Below are 22,807 nucleotides of genomic sequence, written 5' to 3' on the forward strand. Positions count from 1 at the left end.
ATTGTGTATAATGCAGTCTTCCATTATGTGTTGTATGGTATGGGGTGAAGTGTTACATCCTGGGCAGCTGTTCACAACACGGTCGTCCAGCCTCCTCTGGTAGCTTAGAAGTGCTGGGTGGTGACCGCATCGCAGTCTGGCCAAGTGGACTCTGTCCTTACGTGGGAGAGAGGATTCAGAAGGGTGGATATCAGGGGGTCTGGCATGCAGCAGTGTGTTGTCTTTCAGTGTGTTAATGGAGCGGTGAGTGATATGATTATGAATATGTTTCCGGAGGCTGGTATTTGGTGGTTGTGGAGGAAGAGAAGAGAGTATCTTTGTGTAATAAAGGTCTTTGGGTGTAGTTTTAATGTTTCTTGGTGTGTGTGGGTGTTCTGCTATGTAGTGTAACGGGTGTGATGTGTTTGTGGTGGCTGCAGCAAGTGTTTGTGTGCCTCTCATGTCGAGGTGTTCCTTGACTTTGAGGACTTTTGTTTCATGGTGTAAATGGTCTGTAGGTGATGTATTTGTGCAGCCTGTAATTGTTTTTAGGGCTTTGTTTTGTATGATTTGAAGGGTGTTGTGGTGTGTCTCACTGAGATTAGGAGCCCATGCAGGACTCGCATAATTCATCACTGAGCGTATACATTGTTTGTATATTGTTATATTAGTTTCTTTGTTTTGTCCAAATGTTGTTCCAGTGATTGACTTAAGTGCGTTAAGTCTAGGTGTGCATTTGTTTTTTATGTTTGTGAGGTGTTGTTTGAAAGACATGGATGTATCGTATGTTACACCAAGAATTTTCGGTGTGATTGTGTGTGGTATTAGAGTGTTGTTGATGTAGAGATGAGGTATGTATTTGTGTTCTTTTGTCCAGTTGGTGAGAAGTGTTGCTGTAGATTTGGTTGGAGCTATTTTGAGTCTGTTTGTGATGAACCATGTGTTGAGTGTGTCAAGGTAAGGCTGGATTATTTCTGCAGCTTTGTCTGTGTTACGATGTGTGCATGTGATTGTTATGTCGTCTGCGTAAGAAGAGATTTGTATTTCTGAGGTGTCTGGCGTGGGTAAGTCATGCATGTATAGATTAAATAATGTGGGGGATAGAACTGAGCCCTGCGGTACTCCGTTCTTAATGTTTCTGATGTGCGATGATTGGCCATTATATGACACATGAGCATTCCTGCCTGCCAGATAATTGGCCAGCCATCTTTTGGTGTTATTGTGCATGTCTGTGTTATATATTTTATTTGTTAGGTTGTGGCGGGGGATAGCATCAAAAGCTTTACTAATGTCCAATGTTATAAGAAGTGTTCTGTGGTGGGGCCTATCTGAATTGATGCCATCAAAAATTCTTTGTGTGAGGTTTGTCAGAAGAGTGTTTGTGGAGTGTAGTGGCCTAAAACCGTGTTGTGAGTCAGCAAGGGGAATATATGGTGTGACAAGTTTAAGTATTAGGCGTTCAATGACTTTAGAGGGGGTGCAGAGAAGTGTGATTGGGCGGTGCGATGATGGGATTGTTGGGTCTTTGTTCGGTTTTGGGATGGTGATTATTTTACCATGCTTCCAGATGTCGGGTATAGTGTTGTGTGAATAGCTGTCAATTTGCAATGTTTGTGAGTGCGTGTATACCTTGTGGTCCAATGTGTTTTAGGTGGATGTTGCTTATGTTATCAGGGCCACAGGCAGATGAGTGCTTGAGACTATGCATTATGAGTTTTGTCTGACTGTCTATGAAGGGTGTATAGTCTGAGTCTGTGGGAAAGTCTTTCTTACGTCGAATGGTGCGTCGGTCGTCAGGGTGAGATGTAAGATGGCTCGTCTGTGCAAAATGACGTATGAGTGCGTTTGCTTGTTGTCTGTTTGAGGGTAGATTATCTGTTGTTGTGATTATTGCTGCGTGAGAGCGTGTAGTGTTAGTGTTGGATAGTGTGATGCTGTTGAGTGTTTTGTACAATTTGCTGGTGTTTGTTTTGTGATCAAGTGTATTGATAAAGTTTTGCCAATTTTGTGTTTTTTGTTCATGTATTTTATTGGCAATCACAGTGTTTAGTGTTTGTATTTGGTCTGCTATGTTTTGAGGGATAGGTGTGGGGGTATCGTGTTTAAGTGTGTCACGTTGTCTGATGAGGCCTTGGATTTCTGGTGTGAAGTTGGGGTTGTGTGATTTTCTGTTGCCTCTAGGGATGTATCTCTTGTCTGCGTTTTGTATGATTGTATTAAAAGCGTGCACAGCATTGTTTATGTTTGTGATTGGTGTACTGTTAAGTGTTTCAAAATGTTGTTCTGTCTCTTCATTAAAGGCTTCCCAGTTAGCTCTCTTGTAATTGGTGTAAGTGTGTCTGTGGCCAGCTGGGGTGCATCTTGTTTTGGTGGTGATGATGATTGGAAGGTGGTCAGAACCAAGGGCTCCGACCACTCTCCATGATGTTGTTGGGGTTAGGCAGGGGGAGCAGAAGGTGATATCAGGAGAGGAGGGAGTGTAGAGGGCTTGGTATGGGATATGTGTATGATTATGCGTGTTGTTCATGATAGTCAATGAGTCGAGTTGAGTCTGTATATCAAGCCCTCTGTCTGTGTCGGGGTTGTCGACAAACCAGGCAGACGACTTGGCGTTGAAGTCACCACCCATGATCAGGTTGGGGATTGAGGTTAGTTGGCTGAGCTGAGGTCTGAAGGTGTTTGGAACTGTGGGGGATGATTGGGGGGGAATGTACATGTTAACTATTATTTGTGTTGAATTGTTGCCTGTGCGGATACGAATGGATTGGGTTTCTGTTGTGTTATCTGTGGTAGGGAGGAGAATTTTGGTTGTGGCACTTGTGTCCACAAAACAGATGGAATGGTGGATCAGGGTGACGAGTCCACCGCCATTGCCGTCAGTCCGGTCTTGTCTGATGGTGGTGTAATTATGAAATGATGGTGTTTTGTGTGAGTGTCTTAATTTTGTTTCTTGTAGAATTGCAATGTGTATGTTGTGTTGTTTAAGAAAGTGTTCAAGTTCATGTTTTTTAGTGTTAATACCGTCAATGTTGTGTTGTAATATGTTGATGTTGTGTGTTTTGTATGTGTTGTATGTTGCCGTTTGGGGTTGAGGTTGGGGTGGTAGTGGGGAAGGTGTAGGATCTGGGTCAGAGGGGGGGAAAGGAGAGATCGGGGACAAAGGAAGGGGAGTACTAATCGGGGGTAAGGGCAAGGGGAAATTGGGAGTGGGTAAGGGTGTTGGCTGTGGTTGGGGAGGTGGGATTGGGGTTACTGGAGGGCAGGTAGAACATGTCCAAGTGTTTGTGTATTGGTTTGTGTCAGCAAGTGTTGTACAAGTGAGGTGGGCCCAGTTTTTGCACATATTGCACTGAACTGAGCCCTTTGTCTGTTTGCTCGAAGTAATGGGTTTAGAGCATGTTGGGCATGTGTATTTTGTGGTGGGCCCAGGATTGCTCTCTACATCTCCGGCTAAAAGTAGAAGAAGAGGGGTGATCGCCGGAAAATGACCCCTCAGTGCAGAAAAAACGTAACATTGTGTGTTGGAAAAAAAGGATTGTGGTACTCCCCCAGGTAGGCGTAGCTCCTCCTTGGGGATCGGTGCCATCTGCGTAGAGCTGATGGCCAGGGGTAAATGCTGCTGTTTGGCCCCCAACTCTTGGGGTTGGGGGGTGGTCCCACGACGTAGACGTTGCAGCTCCAGGACCATTTCAGGCAGTTGAATGTAGAGAATAGAACAATTTCTTAAGTAATGAAATCTTTTCATATCTAATTTGCAAAGTCAAGACTTATGGATTGTGATATGGGTAATACATACATACATATATATATACCAAAGGCTTTTTCCCCCTACATGGGGGGTAGCCACAAAGAAAAAGGCATAGAAACCACTCCCACCCATTCCATTTCCTATACATTCCACTCCCCTCCACCCTCCCTCTTATCTTGGCACCTCCTGGATGATGGGTAATAATAATCATTATTGTCAATAGTCCACCAGTGTTTCTATCCTAATGGAAAATGTCACCCCATTCTTGGTGATAGTTTAAAGGAAAATGTGCATATACAAGAATACAGTATTCTCTAGCTAGCTATGAGAGTACAGGTACTAATGTGTCATGATAGGTTTTCATGTTGTGGGGGCAATTAGTTTGGAAAGGAGTCCTGAAGATATGTGTGAAGAGGAGGTGACAAGATGCATAGTATAGGGGAGTCTGTTGAAGGTGGTCAAAGGTTTTTATATGACTAGTACATATTGTAAGTCAGGAATGAAGAGAGTGGATGGTCTGAGGTGAGGATGGAGCTGTCCCATGGTTGTTCGGTGTGTTTACAGATGGGGTGGTGAGGGAGGTAAATACAAGATTGCTGGGCTAGTGAATGAAAGTGGAGAGAAGTGAGAGGTGATCCAGCTGTTGTATGCAGTTGTACTTGTGACTGGAAACAGACTTAAACCATCGGTAGCAGAGCCTGAGAGGGTGTGTAAGAGGACAGCTGAAAGTAAATATTGGCAATAGTATGGTGTTGAGATATACCTAAAGTAATGATGGCGACAGGTTTGAGGTGAGTCTAAAGAGAGAATGGAGGATGTGGAGAGCTTAAAGTATTTGGGGTCACAATTGGCATTCAATTGAGGAAAGGAGGTAGAGATGAATTAGGGGATGAAGGAGACAAGTAAATGTCTGGGCAAAGTAAAGTGGTATGAAAAATAGGTACCTGGGGACAAATGCAGATAAGATTGGAAGGAGTGATAGTGCCCACAGAACTACAAGGAGTGGAGACATGAACTTTGAAGGAAGCAGAAATGAAAAACCTAAGTAGGCTTGAGATGAAGCGTTTGAGTAGTATGGTACAGTACTACATGGATGGCTAATGAGTAATATGGAGGTGAAATTTAAAGCTGGGGTGGAGAAGGAGCTGTCAGGTAAGGCAGATCAAAGACTGTGGAGATGGAGGGACCATACATCACTAAGAGGATAGTTCGCTTTGTTGTCTTGGGATTGTTAGTGTGGGGCATTGCAGAATGAGGTGTCCTAAGTCCTCTGTGTGATAACTGCATCTGGAGCAGTTCGAGTCTGTGGTCAGGCCTATTGTGTTGGTAATGTCTTAATGATGGATGGTGTCCTGAGTGCAGGCATGCTAGTCTGATTCTTGTCAGATGAGGGAGGGTTTTACCTGTGGGGCTTGTGTCTCGGGGTTGTTGTAGTATTGAGTTTGGCAGTCTTTTTTGAAGGGCTTGTATAGTAATCTATGTAATCTGAGACCAGGGGCAATGGATTGACTGATTGACTGGTGTGAGCAACATCACTGTTGATTTGTTAATTCTTATTTATTTGATTTATGAATTTTTTGGTCTAACACCAAGCGCTGGAGCCAGAAAGCCATTCAGCATATATATGTCAGTTAATAAATATATATCTAATGAATACAATTATACGGTTTGCTGACACAACATATTCATACTATGGAACACTAAAACTATAGATATTAAACATATTAATTAAAACATACTAAACTCTAATTTCCATATAAATGAAAAAAAAATAAATAAATAAATAAAAATAAACAAAATAGAATAAAATAATAACAATAAAATATATTAATATCTTTAAGAAACTTTCAAACGTTGGCTATACAGCTGTTGAGCCCTAAAATGTCTATCATTGATTTATTTGATAGTAAATTTGCCCTACATTGAGGAGAAAATGCTAAGCATTCAAGTAAAATATGTTTGATAGTAAAATTGATTTGACAAGTGGAGCATTGATGAGCAACCCTTTCAACTCCACTTGCCATCAAAATCTTGCGAGTGAGATATGAATGACCTATGCAATGCCTGATTAAAATCATACTACATCTTCTGTCCCTCTAAATGTGGCTCCTGGGAAGAACAGAATGCTTAATAGACTTTAATCTAAAGTTGTTGATCAAATTAGACCAATGTAGTTGCCATTGGTCTTTACAATATTCATGAATAAGACACTTTGAGTCTATAAGTGAAAGATTGGCACTGGAGGTAGGATTGAGCTTAGTTGCTGCTTTAGCAGCAACATTAGCATACCAACATGAACAGACACCCAGCAGAAGAAAACTTTGATCTTTTTTCTGCTCTGTAAAAGGACCACCCAATCAAAAAATGCTTCCAATTAAGCAATGAACAGACATCATTGATGGCAATACTGAGTACTTTTATTTATATCTTTAACAAGGGACTTACAAATTATATGTGATTCACACAGAGTCAAAAAATTCCAGAAAATGACAATTTATATTCAGGGGGTCCCAGTCACAAGTAGAAGCTTTCACAACCTGATTTGACCTCAAGTTTTGTTCCACAGAGTATGGACTTGGTATAACTACTCTCTGAGTGCACTGGAAGATGGAAAGAGTTGGTAGCCAAAGACATCCCCTCTACCCTATCTCCATCAGCATATGGGGTTTCATCCTTTTCAATGAGTAGGAACCTTACAATATATTCTTATCACCCAGCTGGCTTCTCATAGGGCTTCAGGGAAACCTCGCCAGGAAAACCTGAGAAAAGGGGGCAAGGTAGCAAATATGAAGGGAAGGGATAGGAGAATCCACTGAGTACAAGGGTGGGGGATCTTCTATATAATCACTACCCCAAAAATCTGCACTCCAAGACAAGTGCCAAAGGGACAAGGGTGTCAAATACAAAGGGCGGTCAGTCCATGGTAAAAAATAGGCCTAGGTTGTCAACAAGTTTCTATTTGGCACAGGTTTTGTCTGGAAGCTCAGAACTGACCATCCCATCATAGTAAGACCTGGCTGGTATAGTTCATCCCATCCTTGCAATATGCAAGTCCCCCCCAACTACAGCAAAGTACTGGGCCCTGGGGGTTGTTAATTCTGAGCCATTGTACTAATTTGCTCAAGTAGACTTGGGTGTTTTTACTACTATTTTGTATTTAATGTGCTGGGTTATTATTGTCATGCCTTTTGTATAAGATGCTACTAAGGTGCTAATATGGGAGGAGTAACAAGTGGGGTTGAATGGGTATAGGTGTAGGATGAATGCACATTTTGATTTGGCCATCCACTCATTAAGAGGAATAGGCCTTTTGGTATGTACTGTATTGCTATACAACCCAGAGTTTACTAGGTCCAGGTCTTAACCTGTTAAGCGTCTGCTACTGCTTATGCCATTTTCCAATTTCTTTCCACAATTGCGCTCAACGGTATATACCATTCTCAACTTTAAAAGCCCCTTTCAAGCTGTCTCCGTCTTCATATCACGTTTATATGTATATTTATGTCAAAATTGACAAATAGTTTGAAAAATACAAAAATTATAAAACAAAAACAAACAAGTTCATAAGAAATGAGTAATAATAATAATAATAATAATAAAAAGCATCCTGAATTTGAAAGAGGGTGATGCTGCCAAAGCCCCAATGGTCGCAGAGGGTGATGCTTAACAGGTTAATTCCCTTATGAATACAATTCAACACCATTCTGCCTCTTCCACACAAAAATATTCATATTATACTTACTCTAGATTCTTCTTTCTTCTTCATCATCTTCCTGGCTTTTGTCATAACTGCATCACTTTCAATGTCATTGTAATTATCAACTTCATCATAAATAAATCCTCTGCTATCTGGGTCCAATAAAGTATTTTCAGTATACTCCTTTTTCTTTGACTGCTGCTGCAACTGCCTTGCACCATGACTGCCAGTCCTAGAATGGAAAATAATAATTGTCGTCCATTCAAGTTTCAAAGACTGGGAACCTAACAGCTGGCAATGGTCTTCAGGCTCTCCTAGGATCCCTCTGAGAAGAAATGTTGGGCTATTGTCTGTGGATCACTACTATATTAACCTAATTAAAATACAAAGGAAAAGAGGTACATTAATGGGATCATGTATAATTTTCTCCATTAATCAAACTTAGGTTTAAATTAATTTACGATTTTAGACTGGATTGTGTTTCTTAAGGCTATTACATTAGTTGAAGTCCTGTAAACTAAGGATTTTTTTTTTTTTTTTTTTGCTCTATGACCTTGTAACACTCTCCCTCTTCTTTATCAGCCTTATCAACTCCTTTCACTGACCTGAACATTGTATTCATGTCACCTCTCTCCCTCTGTATCACCTCACCTAACCTATGCAAACCAAAACTAACCCACCTTACAACTTACAATAATGTCCTTGTTCATAGGCTTGAAATGCATTTTGGAACTCTTCAAAATAAATTTGGAATTGACTTCAAATTTCACCTGAAGCAGCTCATCAGTTTCAGCCATTTTCAATTTCTAACCTGAGGTGAGCGGAGCCACGGAAATGGAACTCGGTTCGGTCGGAATTTGTGAAGTTTTGTCTCACCTGCTTGCACAACAACTTGTACAGACGCTCCTCAACTTATGTTTTAGTAACGTTCCGAACGGAATGTGAAAATGAACGTAAGTTGTTACTGTATGTTCCAGTACTGTATGACCGTATCTTATAAAACACCCCAAATCATTAATTATAAACATAACATTAATTTCAAATAAATTAAATTCAAGCAACATAGAGTGAGATGGTGGAGGAGAAGGAGGAGTAGGAGGAGGAGGAGGAGGAGGAGGAGGAGGAGGAGGAGGAGGAGGAGGAGGAGGAGGAGGAGGGGGGAGGAGGAGGAGGCAAGGCACGTTCAGTCTGTCGTTTGTGCCATGTAAACAATGGATGCAGCATCATGCGTAAGTATCGTTTGAACGTCTCGTACTACGGAGAGCACGCTAAACTAAAAAATTCACTCAAAAAATTTGTTTTAGTCAGTTCAAACGTAACATCGAAAAAAAAAACGTAAAATAAATGAACGTAAGTGGAGGAGCGTCTGTATATTCTTTGCACCTATATTACAACTCCAACAATTTTTTCTTAGTAAAGTTTCTTGCAGAAATTAATATTAACCTCTTTGATATGATGATGCCTATGTAGGCATCATGAGGCATGTGTGGGTACATGAGGATATCGGCATCGGAGTCTTGATTATATTTATTTTGTAGTTGTACACGAGTTACCCCTGGATTCTGTGAACTGGTTTGATCACGTTTTCTGTTTATTATTACTCAGAATGAAAGAGAACGAATAATACAGCAGTGACTTTATATTTTATAATGCAAGTAGTATGATGTATCCAATGCTGCTTGCAAGAATTTGACTCATATTGAAAAGGTTAAGGGATGGTGAAAAAATAATTCCCACTATCCAGCACTGGAGCATCATTTTTGTTGAGAGCATCAAAGGATTACAAAAGGGTTACAAAGACGGAGCATATCAACAGGAGACCTTTTGGTCCATATCTAGGTCGGATGCGAAAAAAATCATAATAATAAATTAATATATAAAAACTATAATAATGTAAATAACAAATAAAATACATAAATAAATGCATAGGTATAGTTACATAATAAACAAACAGGTAAATAGTAAATAATAATGAATTGACACATACCAAAGGCTTTTTTCCCCTTACACGGGGGGGTAGAAATCACTCCCACCCATTTCATTTCCCATATATTCCACTCCTTTCCACCCTCCTTCCTATCTTGGCACCTCCTGGATGACAGGTCATCCCTGCATCCTGTCCACTGCCCTGGGTCAGAAGCAGTGTCGCAAGACACAGCACATCCACAGCAAGGCTGCTTCATAAATTCGGCGACCCCGCCTCTCTGTCCCCTCATGCAAAAAAGAAGATGGGGAGAAATCCCTTCGGGCTGAGTCAAAAAAATTTCTCGCACATACTTCCTCCCCCCATCCCCCACCCACTTCCCCTCATGCCTCACAGCCTCATCTGTACACAACCCTTCTCCATTCACCCCTATCTTCTGTCCTCTCCCATCCTTCCTCTACAGACATTCCTCTCTTTTGTAAAGCCCCTTTCACCCCATCCTTCCATCTCATCCTAGGACGCCCCCTCATATTCATTCATTCCACCTCCGCCTTCCACACTTCTTTTACTAATCTTTCTTCACTCATTCTTTCCATGTGTCCAAACCATCCTAATACTCTTTCATCAACCCTATCTCCCAGCTCCTTTTCCACCCCTGTTCTCCTCCTCACCTCCTCATTTCTCACTCTATCTAGCCTAGTAACCCCTATCATACTTCTCAGACATTTCATCTCAAACACATTCAAACTCCTTCTCTCTTCCTCTCTTATGTTCCATGTTTCTGTCCTGTACATTGCTGTTGGCACAATCACTCCTTCATATAACCTCCTCTTAGCATCCATTCCCAGATGTCTATTTCTCATTACACTTTTTAATCCACCAAGGCATTTACTCGCTTCTCTCAATCTATATTCTACATCCACCCCCACTCCTCCCTTTCCTGTCACATTCGCACCCAAGTATCTGAAACTATCCACTTCCTCCAGTTTCTCACCCTTAACCCCTTCCATACGGTGCCGCACACGTAGGCGTCATGGGGAGCGAGTGTATTCGCGAGGCTGCCATATCGGCGTCTTGATTATATTTATTGTAGTCGCCCCTCCATAATGACATTCTTTCTAATTCTTTTGTAATCGCATTTTCTATGGTTATCAAAATTCACGGGTGAAGAGAGAACGATCGATATAAGCGGTGACTATATTTTATGATGCGAGTATTATTACGACACGTCGTACGGCTGGCATTGGTTGCTGCCACCGAGATCTAAGTCCATGACGCCTACGTGTGCGGCACCGTATGGAAGGGGTTAATGCTCACTTCCAGCCTACTGTCACTCTCTCCCCTTGTACATCTCATCACCTTACTTTTGCCCACACTTATCTTCAGTTTCCTTCTTTCACACACCTTCTCAAACTCTGTCACTAACTTCCTCAATCCCTCCTCTGATACTGCTACAAGTGCAGTGTCGTCGGCAAACAACAGCTGGCTCACTTCCCACTTTTCTCCATTTTCTTTAATCATCTCCAACCCCTGACCCACTACCCTTGCATTCACCTCTCGCACCACCCAATCCATGTAAAGACTGAACAGCCAGGGTGACATAACACACCCCCTGACGAAGTCCCACCTTTACCTCAAACCATTTACTCTCTCCATTTCTAATCCTAACGCAAGCTCTACTACTCTCATAAAAACTCTTGACTGCTCTTAACAGCTTTCCTCCTATCCCATATATCTGCAGTACCTCCCACAGTGCCTTCCTGTCTACCCTGTCGTAAGCCTTTTCCAGATCCATAAAAGCCCAAAAAACAGCCTAACCTTTTCCTATAGCTTTCTCACATATCTGCCTTACTACAAAAATCTGATCTACACATCCCCTACCTGTCCTAAAACTACACTGTTCCTCACCAATTACTCTCTCTGTTTCTCTCCTAATCCTCTCAATCAAGACCCTCCCATAAGCCTTCCCAACTACCCTCAACAAACTGATCCCTCTGTAACTACTACATTCACACTTGTCCCCCTTTCCTTTGTAAAGCAGAACTATACAGGCACTCCTCCAGTCTTCTGGCACTCTACCCTCCCTTAAACAAACATTAAATAACCTCACCAGCCAGTCCACCATAACTGTACCTCCTTTCTTCAGACATTCTACATGGCATCCATCCAACCCAGGTGCCTTACCTGCTCTCATCATCTTAACAGCTGCTTTCACTTCATCCTTCCCTATTTCTCCTCCATTTTCCTCACTCATCACTCATTTTCTTAGCACTTCCCATTGCAACTACCTTTCCCTCCCTATCCTCTTTCACATTTAGCAACTCCCTAAAATACTCTGCCCACCTTCCTCTCACTGCCTTCTCTTCCATTATCATCTCTCCATCTACACCTTTTACCTTTTCTTCTCTACTTTATTCGCCTCCTCTTCCTCTTTTAACTTCCTTCCAAAACATCTTTTTATTACTTTCAAAATTTTCTGTCATATAACTAATAATAATGAAAATCAAAACAGACAAATGATAACAAAACAAAAACAAACAATATGAAATGAATTATAATCATTACAGCACCTTGCTTAAGTGTTAATCTAAATGATTTTTAAAGCTTCGAACTGAACTACATTGCACTACCTGTGCAGGAAGTTTATTCCATTCATTAACTACATGGTTGGCAAAGTTGTTTCTACCTACTTCCAAATTGAATCTATTTCCGGACAGTTTGAGACTATTGTTTCTTATCTGATTCTCATTCAATGTGAAAATTTTGTCACTTTTGATGTTGTCAATTCCCTTTAGAATTTTAAAGACCTGTATCAAGTCACCTCTGAGTCTACACTTTTTTAGGGAAAACAGATTCATATGTTTTAGTCAATTTTCGTATGATTTATTTTTGATATTTGGAATCAGTTTTGTGGCTCACCATTGTACTTTTTCAAGTTTGTCTTTAATGAGATTCGGTGACCATACGGAAACAGCATATTCCAAATGTGGACGAACTAACGATTTATATAGCTTGTTAATGAGTGATGTACTTTTGAAATCAAAAGATTGCGCAATCAGTCCTAGAATCTTATTTGCTTTCTCAGAGGCTGAAATACACTGCTTGGATGATTTGAGATCGTTACTGATAATTACGCCGAGATCTTTTTCACTATCCACTTTTGTTAACGAATTTCCAAATAACTTGTAATCATACTTACTGTTATTTTTACCTATGTGCATTACCTTGCATTTACTTGTGTTAAATTTCATTAGCCACTTTTCAGACCATTGCTGTAATTTATCTAAATCTTCTTGAATATCTAATTGATTTAAGTGATCATTTGCCATTCCGCACAGTTTTGTATCATCAGCAAATTTGGAAACAGTAGATTTTAGTCCATGGTCTATATCATTTATATATACTATGAATAGAAGTGGCCCAAGAACGGAACCCTGAGGAACTCCACTTGTAACATTTTTCCATCTAGAAGTTTTTCCATTTAAAACAACTCTCTGTTTTCGATCATTCAACCAATTACTAGTCCAACTTAATAGGCTACCACTTATTCCGTGCGAAGCTAATTTAGTAAGTAGTCTTTCGTGTGGGACGGTATCAAAAGCTTTTGCAAAGTCTAGATATATTAAATCTATATTGTTTCTTTTGTCATAACTCGAGATAACTGTGTTGTAGAATTCGAGTAAGTTAGTCACACAAGAACGTTTCCGTCTGAAACCATGCTGGCTATCATTTATCAAACGGTTACTATTTTTTTGTGAAACATGCTTTTCCACCTATTCTAACCTAACCTACATAATCTACAAATGTGTAAAGGGACAGATGCACATCTTGCACACTGGACAGCCATGACACCACTTCTGTGGTGTGTAACGGGAAGGTTGCGGGAATTATTTTCTCACCACCCCTTCATAATTTGCAGGAAACATATTACTAAGATTTTTTTTTAAAGTTATCATAGTATGAATGCAAAAAATTTACAAATTGCTGTGCGAGCAGGTGAGACAAAATGGCAGGTAGCAGAAAGGTTGTAGGAATTATTTTTTCATACATATACCAAGGGTTTTTCCCCTTACAAGGGAGGCAGCCAAAGTCATAAGGCATAATTCCACACCTACCCATTTCATCCCCACATATTCCACTCCCATTCATTACCCATCCCTCCCTACCTCTTTTCTTGGCTTTGTTCGTTAGTAGATTTGCTTGTAGCAATATTTTGTTATTTATTTCCACCAAGAAAATCGCATATTACATTTATGTATTATAATTTACAAAATTAATATCTAATTTCCTAATCTAATGCTATATCACATGGGTGTACACAACTAAAATACTGTAATACCAAATATTTACCTATCGTTCGTTCATGCACGGTGTGCCATACTTTTAGCCATGAAAATTCGGAGTATGGCTGCCATAACTAAAACCTATACCTATATTGTCAAAGCTTTGATTTGATGGTGTTTGGTAGATAGCCTTTCTCCACCAGGCCAACATATAGTGTTTGCCTCCAAGCTTCTGCAGCCTTCACAAGGGAATTTTGTCCATTTGGGTGACCTGGGACATCTAATTTAGTCATGAAGATATCCAGTTGATGTTTGAAAGAGTCCACTGAGCAATCTGTTATATTTTGTATATCTCTAGGTGTGCAGTTACAGTCGAACAGACTTCTACCTAAAACTATTATACTGTATAGTTCCAGCTTATCTACATGGCACAGGATCTACAACACAGCACTGACTTCTACATTCAGAGACTGTTACCTTTATTATGGTATATCTATCCTGCCTTCTTTCTAATGAGTACAGATTCAATACCTTCAGTCTCTCTGGATAACTATAATCCTTAAAACCTTCTATATTTTTGGTAAACTGGGTATTAGTCCATTGTGCACAACTATGCGATATAGCATTAGAAAATTAAATATTAATTTTATAAATCATAATACATGTGTAATATGCATTCTTGGCAGAAATGAAAATAAACTTACCTTGCTACAAGCAAATATACTAACGAACAAAGTTGCTGGCATCGGATCAAGACGCCATCTTGTCGTTTGTCAAGCGTTTACCCCTCTGTACTTCTACCAGTACCTCACGAGGTATATATTCTTAAAGGAATGCTATGGAGCTGAAATACACGCATTCCTTCAAGCTATGAAAAACCTTTATACCTTGCAATCAGAAAGCGATTGAACAGGCCGTCAACATCCATCACGATGACGACGACGATGATCCTCCAGATAACCTTTAAATTACAGGTACCAATTTACTAAATACAGGTTAGGTTAGGTTGGGTTAAGTTAGGTTAGATTAGAATAGATGAATTTATCCTTTCATTTCTTCGACGTCGGTATCTATCAAAACAAACATGGCGTACCATTCGTATGGCACGACTTCAATATTTACTAAATCTGTTTTAGCTAGCTAGGTCAACATAAAAATGGAATTCCTGATATTTGAGCTGAAGTAGTTCTCATGGGATGCAGAATGTCGCTATGAGTACAATGCAATTTGAATTATCCATCTAGCTGTCCTAGTTCCCGAGATATTGTATTTTGAAGGGTACAAAATCAAACCTATTTTGTCCCAGAAAATCAGGCCAAAAGATGTGTAGGCTATAGCATGCTTTGACGGACACGTCTGCATCAGTGGTTGAAATGTCGTAATACATTTGACGTTTTCCGAAAATCCGGCCCGACAGGAAAAAAAACTAATTTGTACTTACGATTTTTCAGCTCTCCTGTAATACCCTGCCCTGGTTTTGGTATTAGAATAATCCCTTAGACTAGTAGTTTTCATTTATTTGGGTCTGTTGCCCATTTAATGGAGTTTTTTTTAGCTCATTTTTCACGTTGAAACATTTTTTTTTTTTTTTACTGCTGAATGCAAACCACCATGTTTATCTTATGTTTTTATGTACCGACATGTAACTGATGATGTGATTGGTTGAAATTTACTACGATCATATCAAATACACTCACGTGACATTTTTATGAATTAAATTTCCTGCGATATGTAAATTTGGCCGTTTGAATGGCATGCGCATAAAATGACGCGCTATTGGCAGACTTCATAGACGGTGGCGCCTCTAGCGGTGTTTAACCTAGCTATTTTAGCAACTTTTTTGTTTTCATTTCCACCAAGAAAACTGGTTATTACTTTGTTATATTATAATTTACAAAATTATTAATTAATTTTCTATTGATATATCGCATAGCTGTGCACAATTGGACATTTACTGTAAACTGTCTTTGGATTTTCTCCAGTGCATCAATTTCTTTTGCTGTGAACAGTTACAGTAACAGTAGTCCAGTCTTGGTAACACAAGTGACATCAAGAGCTTATTTCGAGTTTTGAATGTTCTAAGTATCCAGCCAGAGAGCTGGTAACATTTTTTTCACTAGATTTGTGATATGCTCATTGATGGATTGAAATCACAACAGCAACTGGCCGAATTATACCTAGAATTATAGAATTAAGAATACCTTGACGGTAAGACACGTAGGAATGCATTAAATATTGGCTAAAATTCCCAGAGGTGGGGACCATGACAAGTAGACTACTTCTTAGTTCCCCACTACAGGCACAGCTTGAATAGGTAAGCTGTGAATTTATAATCTTCATTTTCCTTTAAAGTAATTTTAATGGATTTATGCCCTGCGTCCAAATGATGGGCAATGTTTTTAAACAAAATTGGGTATCACTCTTGTAGTATACATTCTAATTAATACATCAAATCATGCAACATATACACTATAATACAATGATCATACTCTAGTTACTTACTTCCTTTTCCGCCCCATGTTCCTCCTAATTTTGCACTTTCGTTTACCACCTTTCAACCACGTTTGTTTACATGTGGAGAGGATGATCAAACTTCTCGAGCGTCAACGTGCTAGACAGCGGCTGAAATTATACTAGATTAGCAAAAATAATGTTGAATCTTTTGTTCTGTTCGGTTTCTGGTATATTTATTTATCAATGTAATATCATTTCTATCTTGTTAAATGTATACAGCATTCACTCATATAATTATGAGCAATTCTTTTAAAGAACATTAAAGTTAATAACTGATCACACTCTCAAAGCTTATTTGACAAATATTTGTGTAGTATTGAAGGGTTTCATGTGACGTCACAGGTCACATTACCCACTGTGGGGTCAACCATATTGGACGTTTAATGCGAATTACAAACACAGGGGTAGTTAGAGAGAGTTCGGAGTTTATCAGAAAAAGGGGGATAATTCATGTAGCTGTTGGTTGCAATGATAGACAAGAGAAGTGTCCACACCTCTCTATTCATCGTTTACCTTTTGTTGTAGTGATATGGTTCGCACAAGCCAGGGAAATGAAACTCACAGTAACACTTAACACTAAGATTTAATGGTTGATAGGCTTAGAGGGTTTGGAGAAGGTCCAGAGTAAAGGCCTCATCGAGCGTCGTGGCTGTGGGCGAAGAACCACAGGAGGGAATGAGACTTGCTGGCGGTTTGCTGCAGCGAACTGGTCCCGAAGAGGCTTGCTGGAGTGAACTGGTTCCGAGGCAGCTTGCTGGAGAGGACTGTTGCTTGGAGTGGAGAGTTGCTTGAAGATGTCGTGTCCTGGAGTGAACTTGCGACTTGCGAGGTAAGACCACCCGCTTGCGCGGGATCGGTTTTTGTGGGAGGGGAGAAGAAGGTCTGTAAGAAAATGAAAAGATAGTAGTTGTGTATAAAAGAGGGCTTTTGCCACCGGGCGATTAGGGATATTTATTTCGTGGCGTCGTGGCTTTGGAGGTATGGGCAGGAGACTTGGGGTTGGAGACTGGGATTAATGTGTAACCGTTAGATTACGTATTTATTCTTATCCTCATCCAACAAAGTTAGAAAATGAGTAGGAGGCTTAGTCTTAGGGAAAAATAGAGAAATTGGAAATAATTTTAGTGGTAGGTAAACTGAAATGAGAAGTTGTAGTAGGAGAGTAAGTTGGAAATGAAAATAATTTCAGTAGAAGAGAAAATTTATGTAGTTGTGTTAGTTTTGTTTGCGGTATGGTTTTGTGTGTATTCTACACATAGAGGGTTGATGCTTCCAACGTGTATGCTTATAGCCTGAAAATTAATGGGCTACATGCAATGTTATTATTATTATTGTTATTAGATTATCATTATTATTGTTGTTATCACCAGTCAAAGCTGATGAACGGATGTATTATTGATAAGTACGGCTATACACGACTTATCGTGTACACCGCACGTGGGAGGGCGTAGCTGACAGATAGTCTGTACGGTGTGGTCTAGGTGTAATGTGTTGTATTAGGTGTTTGTGTCTGTCGTGCAGTTTTTCTAGGTGTTTCGTGTGAAGTGTGTGTTTGTGTTGGTTGAGTGGACGGATGTTGGAGTGAACTGCTCGTCTCGTTTTTTTTTTATTGATTGCAAGTATATACAACAGAAAACTTGCGCGGGTCACAACCCGCTACCTCATACGAAGTCTGAAGGACTTTTACAATAAATTACAGTACTAAGAGTGTATGCTGTCAGCCATCTCTCCGGTGCTCTTTTACCTCCCAGTCTGATGTGTATTTTGCCTCAGTCCATGCCCTCCGGGATCCCAAGTAAGGATGGACAGTCGTCTTTGCTGTAAAGAAAAAAGTCATGGTGAGCGGATATGCTTTCTGGTATATAAGTTATATACTCAGTGTATATTCATCAAGGAAAGTGAGAAAAAAAAAGTATGAGGGACATTATCTAGGAGGTGACACTTCCATTAGGCGCCGAAGCCGGTATGAGTTGAGTGCGCCCAACAGCCTCCTCACTAGACCCTCGGTGAAGTGGCGGGACCTGACCGAAGAAATCCAGACGCTGGACAGGTAGTCAGGTAGTGGACCAGCGTATTGGCCCCCACCGCGCCGCAGTGTTGGCAGTCCTCTTGGTGTCCCTCAATCTCCCAGAAACACCGATATCCTAGTCGAAGGCGATGTAGGACCATTTCTTGCGCCCTGGAGAGGCGTATTTCCGTGGCAAATTCTCATAGTTGGAAGTCCTTTTGTACCACAGGGCTGACGGCCTCATAGGCGCCATCAGCTTGTGCTTCTCTACCTCTCGCCGGGTCAGTGTTCTTGCAGCGATGGTCAAGATCTCTGCCCGACTCGGGAGCACACTAATACCGCCGTCCATATGGTGACTGGCCGCTGTATTCCTTGCCTCACTGTCTGCCTCTTCGTTCCCCGGCAGGTCGATGTGTCCGGGAATCCAGTTAAGAACGACTAACTGTCCTTGCTCATGGAGGGACCTTATCTGAAACAGCAAAGATCTCATTTGCTGCACATAGTCTTGATGTATGTCATTATGGCTAATTTGTATAAATGACAGACTATCAGTGTGTATTACAACATGGCTTTGGTGGGTGTTTAGGGCGTGGGTCAATGCTAGTCCCACTGCAATTCCCTCCGCTTGCATTGAGCAGCGAGTGCCCAACACCATTACTCCCTGTCGTGTGTGATAAACGCCGCACCCTCCGTCATGAGCTCAGCATCTACTGATCCGTCAGTGTAATACACCACGGATTTTTCAGGTGTGACGGCCCTCATAGTCTCCTCAGCTTTCACCCGCAGCTGCGGTAGTGATGTGTTACGCCTCATCGCCATTATGGAGATTTTGGCTGGTGGACTCTCCTAGGGCGGAGGTTGCATATATCCATCCACCGATACATCCCTCCTTTTTAGTAGGATGAGGTCCTGCAGGTGTAATTCCCTGATGCGTCGCGCGAGCTTCGCCGACCATCTGTTCATCGGGAAAACCTCAGGGTCTTGCTGCAGAGCGGCGATTATCCTTCGCTGTAGGAAGGCGTCCTGCTGCTATTGGCTAACTCTGGTAGCGAAGGCGGCCACACGTTGTGAGATCCTGGCACTGACCAGCAGTATTCCCGTCTCTTGTTGCATGTTGGCAATCAGGGTCCAGGGTGGTGCACCAAGTATGACGCGCAGGGCCCTGTTTTGTCTTGGATGTCTGGTTCTCAGAGAGGCCAGCAAGGGCAGCGCTGGCATAGTCTATCAGTGGTCTTACCGCGCTTACGTAGAAGGTCCTGAGAACAGTACTAGTGGCCCCGGCTTCCTTGGTTGCCAAAGACCTCATGACATTTATCCGGGCAAGGGCCCTTTCCCGGAGGTAGGCCACCTCTGTCTTAAATGACAACCTGGAGTCTATCCATACGCCAAGGTACGTGTGTGCTTTTACCCACTCTACCTCATGCCCCTGTAGGAGTAGTCTGTTTGCCAAGGGCATTTTGCCGCCAAAACACATGGCTTTGGTCTTTGGTGGCGATATCTTAAGGCCAAGCTCATTGCACTTCTTGGATATGTTATCCAAGCCTTTTTGTGCTTTCCTAAACTTGGCTCCTCTCCCTTTCACCACTAGGACGACATCGTCTGCGTAGGATATTAGATGACATCCTGTAGGTAGAGGGGTAGCGAGTAGTTCTGCCATTAGCACATTGAACAAGGTGGGGCTTATCACCCCACCCTATGGTGTACCGTTCTCCAAGGGGTGGTAGCTGGAGACTGCTCCCTGCAGCCGACCCTGGCTCTTCTATTAGACAGGTAGTCCGCTATCCACTGCAGGAGTCTCCCCCAAGTCCCCCTGGCGGCAAGACCTTCCATGATGGCTTCGGGACTGGCAAGTACAAATACCTTTTCGAGGTCAAAGAAGACGACCATCGCGTGACCTCGCTGCACGTGACTCAACAGTGTGGCAATTCAATGAACTGTCCCTATCCCCCTGGCAAAACCGTTGGGATTCTCCGGGGGTGGTCCTAGTTTCCTCTGTAGTCTTCGTAGGACCATCCTTTCCATGGTTTTCCACAGGCAGCTCGTCAAGGAGATGGGCCGATACTTCCCAGGCTCCTTAGGCTTGGGGACAGGGACGATGTCGGCTTGTTTCCAGTTGTATGGAACTCTCCCCGACAGCCAGCTGGTGTTCACCAGTTGGAGGAGCGCTTTCTCTCCGGCATCACCCAGATGGGTGATCATGGAGTAGGTCACTCGGTCGCTACCGGGAGCCGTGTCAGTGGATGTCCTGTAGGTGGACTGTAGTTCTTGCAGGGTGAATGGCGTGTCTGTGTTTCCTGGGGACTGCATGGCGGCTTGTATCCTGGCTCTTCTTGCTTCAGAGAGCCGAGCTTGAGTTCTCTGCAGCTCGACGGATAGCGTGGCAGTGTGTGTACGTCTGGCGAATTCCAATGCCAGACTTTCTGCCTCGAGGTGTGGTGTTTGGGGTGCTTGTCGGGGAGGGATACGCCTTGTGGTTGTGTGTAGCTTCCCCCACAGCTCCCTTAGAGTGGTGTGTGCGCTAAAGCTGCTGCACCACTCTAGCCACTTTTTGCTACGTACGCGTCGAGCTACTTCTCTGGCCTCCTCCACGGCAGTCCGGAGGTTAGCCAGGTTAGCAGGGTTGTGATGTCTACGCGACCAGATTCACCAAAATATGAAGAGGGACAGCTTTTACACGGGATTTTATAAACAACGCTGTTTTCGTTAGTGGGATTATTGTCGCTACGTGTTACCAAATGTCCTACTTTGCTACCTGACGTCCTGGTTATTTTGATTAAACAGTGTAAATGAAAATATACAATTTACTGCAGAAAATGAAAATAACGGAAAATTACCTTTCTTAGACACAATTATCCATAGAATAGATAAAAATGTGAAATTTTCAGTATACCGGAAACCCACCAATAAAGAAGACTATATACACTTCTACTCAGGACATGATGACAGAACTAAAACAGGTATTATAATGGGTTTCTTCCTCAGAGCATTTCGTATATGCAGTAAAGAATTTCTAGATCCTGAATTACAACATATTACTGAGACTTTCATCAAACTCAAATATCCAAAAGGTCTCTTATGTAGGTTGAAAAAGAAAGCCAAAGAAATAATTAACAAAAGTAAAGATGAAAATAAAAATAAGAATGATAATAAATGTAATAATGAAACCAGATATATCACAGTACCAAACTCTAATGTTAATTCATACCTAGACACTTTTCTCCTAAAAGCGGGCATCAAAATAGCCAGGACGTCAGGTAGCAAAGTAGGACATTTGGTAACACGTAGCGACAATAATCCCACTAACGAAAACAGCGTTGTTTATAAAATCCCCTGTAAAAGCTGTCCCTCTTCATATTTTGGTGAATCTGGTCGCGGACTTAATAAAAGGATAAATGAACATAAAAATGACGTAAAAGCCCATAGGACATCTAACTCCATAGTAATACATGTGGATAAACATGGTCACCTTCCAGACTGGAACAACACAACCGTATTAAATAAAGGATCATCCAAGAAACTAAGGAAGACAATTGAGGCAGCATATATCAACACTAATAACAACATTAACCATAGAGAAGGATTTATATGTTTAGCAAAAGCCACAAGTTTATTAATAATAAAAGAATACGCAGATAAAATAACAAGCTCTCCGAAGCGTCCCATAAGATGACCCGTCCGTGTATAAAATATCCGGTTACGTTTGAGTTGTTAGCTTTGTGATCAAGACCCTGCGGGTCGAAACGTTAAGGCGTAAAATTCTCCCATTTCTTCTTTGTCAACTTCTTTCACCTTCAATCTTATTTGTCATAATATAGTCAATATATATATATATATATATATATATATATAAATTCCACTACAATAATGTATTGTAACCTATTGTAAAGTATTTTTATATTATCGGTATTAAAGGAATGATTGGTATTAACTAAAATGTTTATTAGCATAATCATTAACACAGTGTAATTTTGTAGTGTGAAATTATTTTTAAATGGTCTCTTCTACTCCAGCAGTAATCATTCACCGACCCACTGATTATTCATCGACCCCCTTCGACCCTTTGGCTATTCATTGACCCCTTGGATGTTCCGATCGACCACCTTGAGAACCCCTGGTCTATATACTCTGGGAATAATGTTGTCTGGCCACGCCCTTATTCGTTGTATAGCCTATCTCAGATAGGTTATGCATATATATGTCACACATTACAGATAGGCTATATGTAATGTGTGACATTTCTACAACGGGTTACAGGTGATTTGAGGCGTGGGTCATATATAATGAAAACAGTTGAACTTGCATAACGCCGCAATAATACACATATAATATTTGTTCTCATTTCAGATGGGGAGGGGGTTAATGGTAGGGCTAGCGCTGATGACTGACAAATTTTTATCCATGGCCATTAAAAATTCCACTTAATAAAATTATTTTAATGAGTGTTTTAAATTTTCAATTTCCTCATTTCAATTGGGGGGGGGGTGCTAATGGGGGGCTGACCACTTTTTGGGGGAGGCTAAAGCCCCCCAAGTCCCTCCTTGGCGCCACCGCTGATTTGAACTGGCCAGTCCCGATGCCATCATGGAAGGTCTTGCCGCCAGGGGGACTCGGGGGAAATTCCTGCAGTGGATAGCGGACTACCTGTCTAATAGAA

At 41.4% G+C, this 22,807-nt stretch overlaps 1 protein-coding gene across 1 annotated transcript in view; it reads right to left on the reverse strand.

Annotated features, from left to right (window-relative positions):
- Positions 1-16,245, reverse strand: part of Sas10 (UTP3 small subunit processome component Sas10) — a 33,237-nt gene extending 16,992 nt beyond the window's left edge. Inside the window, exons 1-2 of the mRNA XM_076175656.1 lie at positions 16,134-16,245; positions 7,470-7,656 (exon numbers count right to left, since the gene is read on the reverse strand). Coding sequence (XP_076031771.1) covers positions 7,470-7,656; positions 16,134-16,150 — 204 coding nt within the window. The 5' untranslated portion in view covers positions 16,151-16,245. The remainder of the gene's footprint in view (positions 1-7,469; positions 7,657-16,133) is intronic.
- Between the last annotated feature and the right edge of the window lie 6,562 nt (positions 16,246-22,807).

This window comes from Oratosquilla oratoria, chromosome 37, assembly GCF_046742065.1.
Source record: "Oratosquilla oratoria isolate Oo_2021 chromosome 37, ASM4674206v1, whole genome shotgun sequence".
Lineage (NCBI taxonomy): Eukaryota > Metazoa > Arthropoda > Malacostraca > Stomatopoda > Squillidae > Oratosquilla > Oratosquilla oratoria.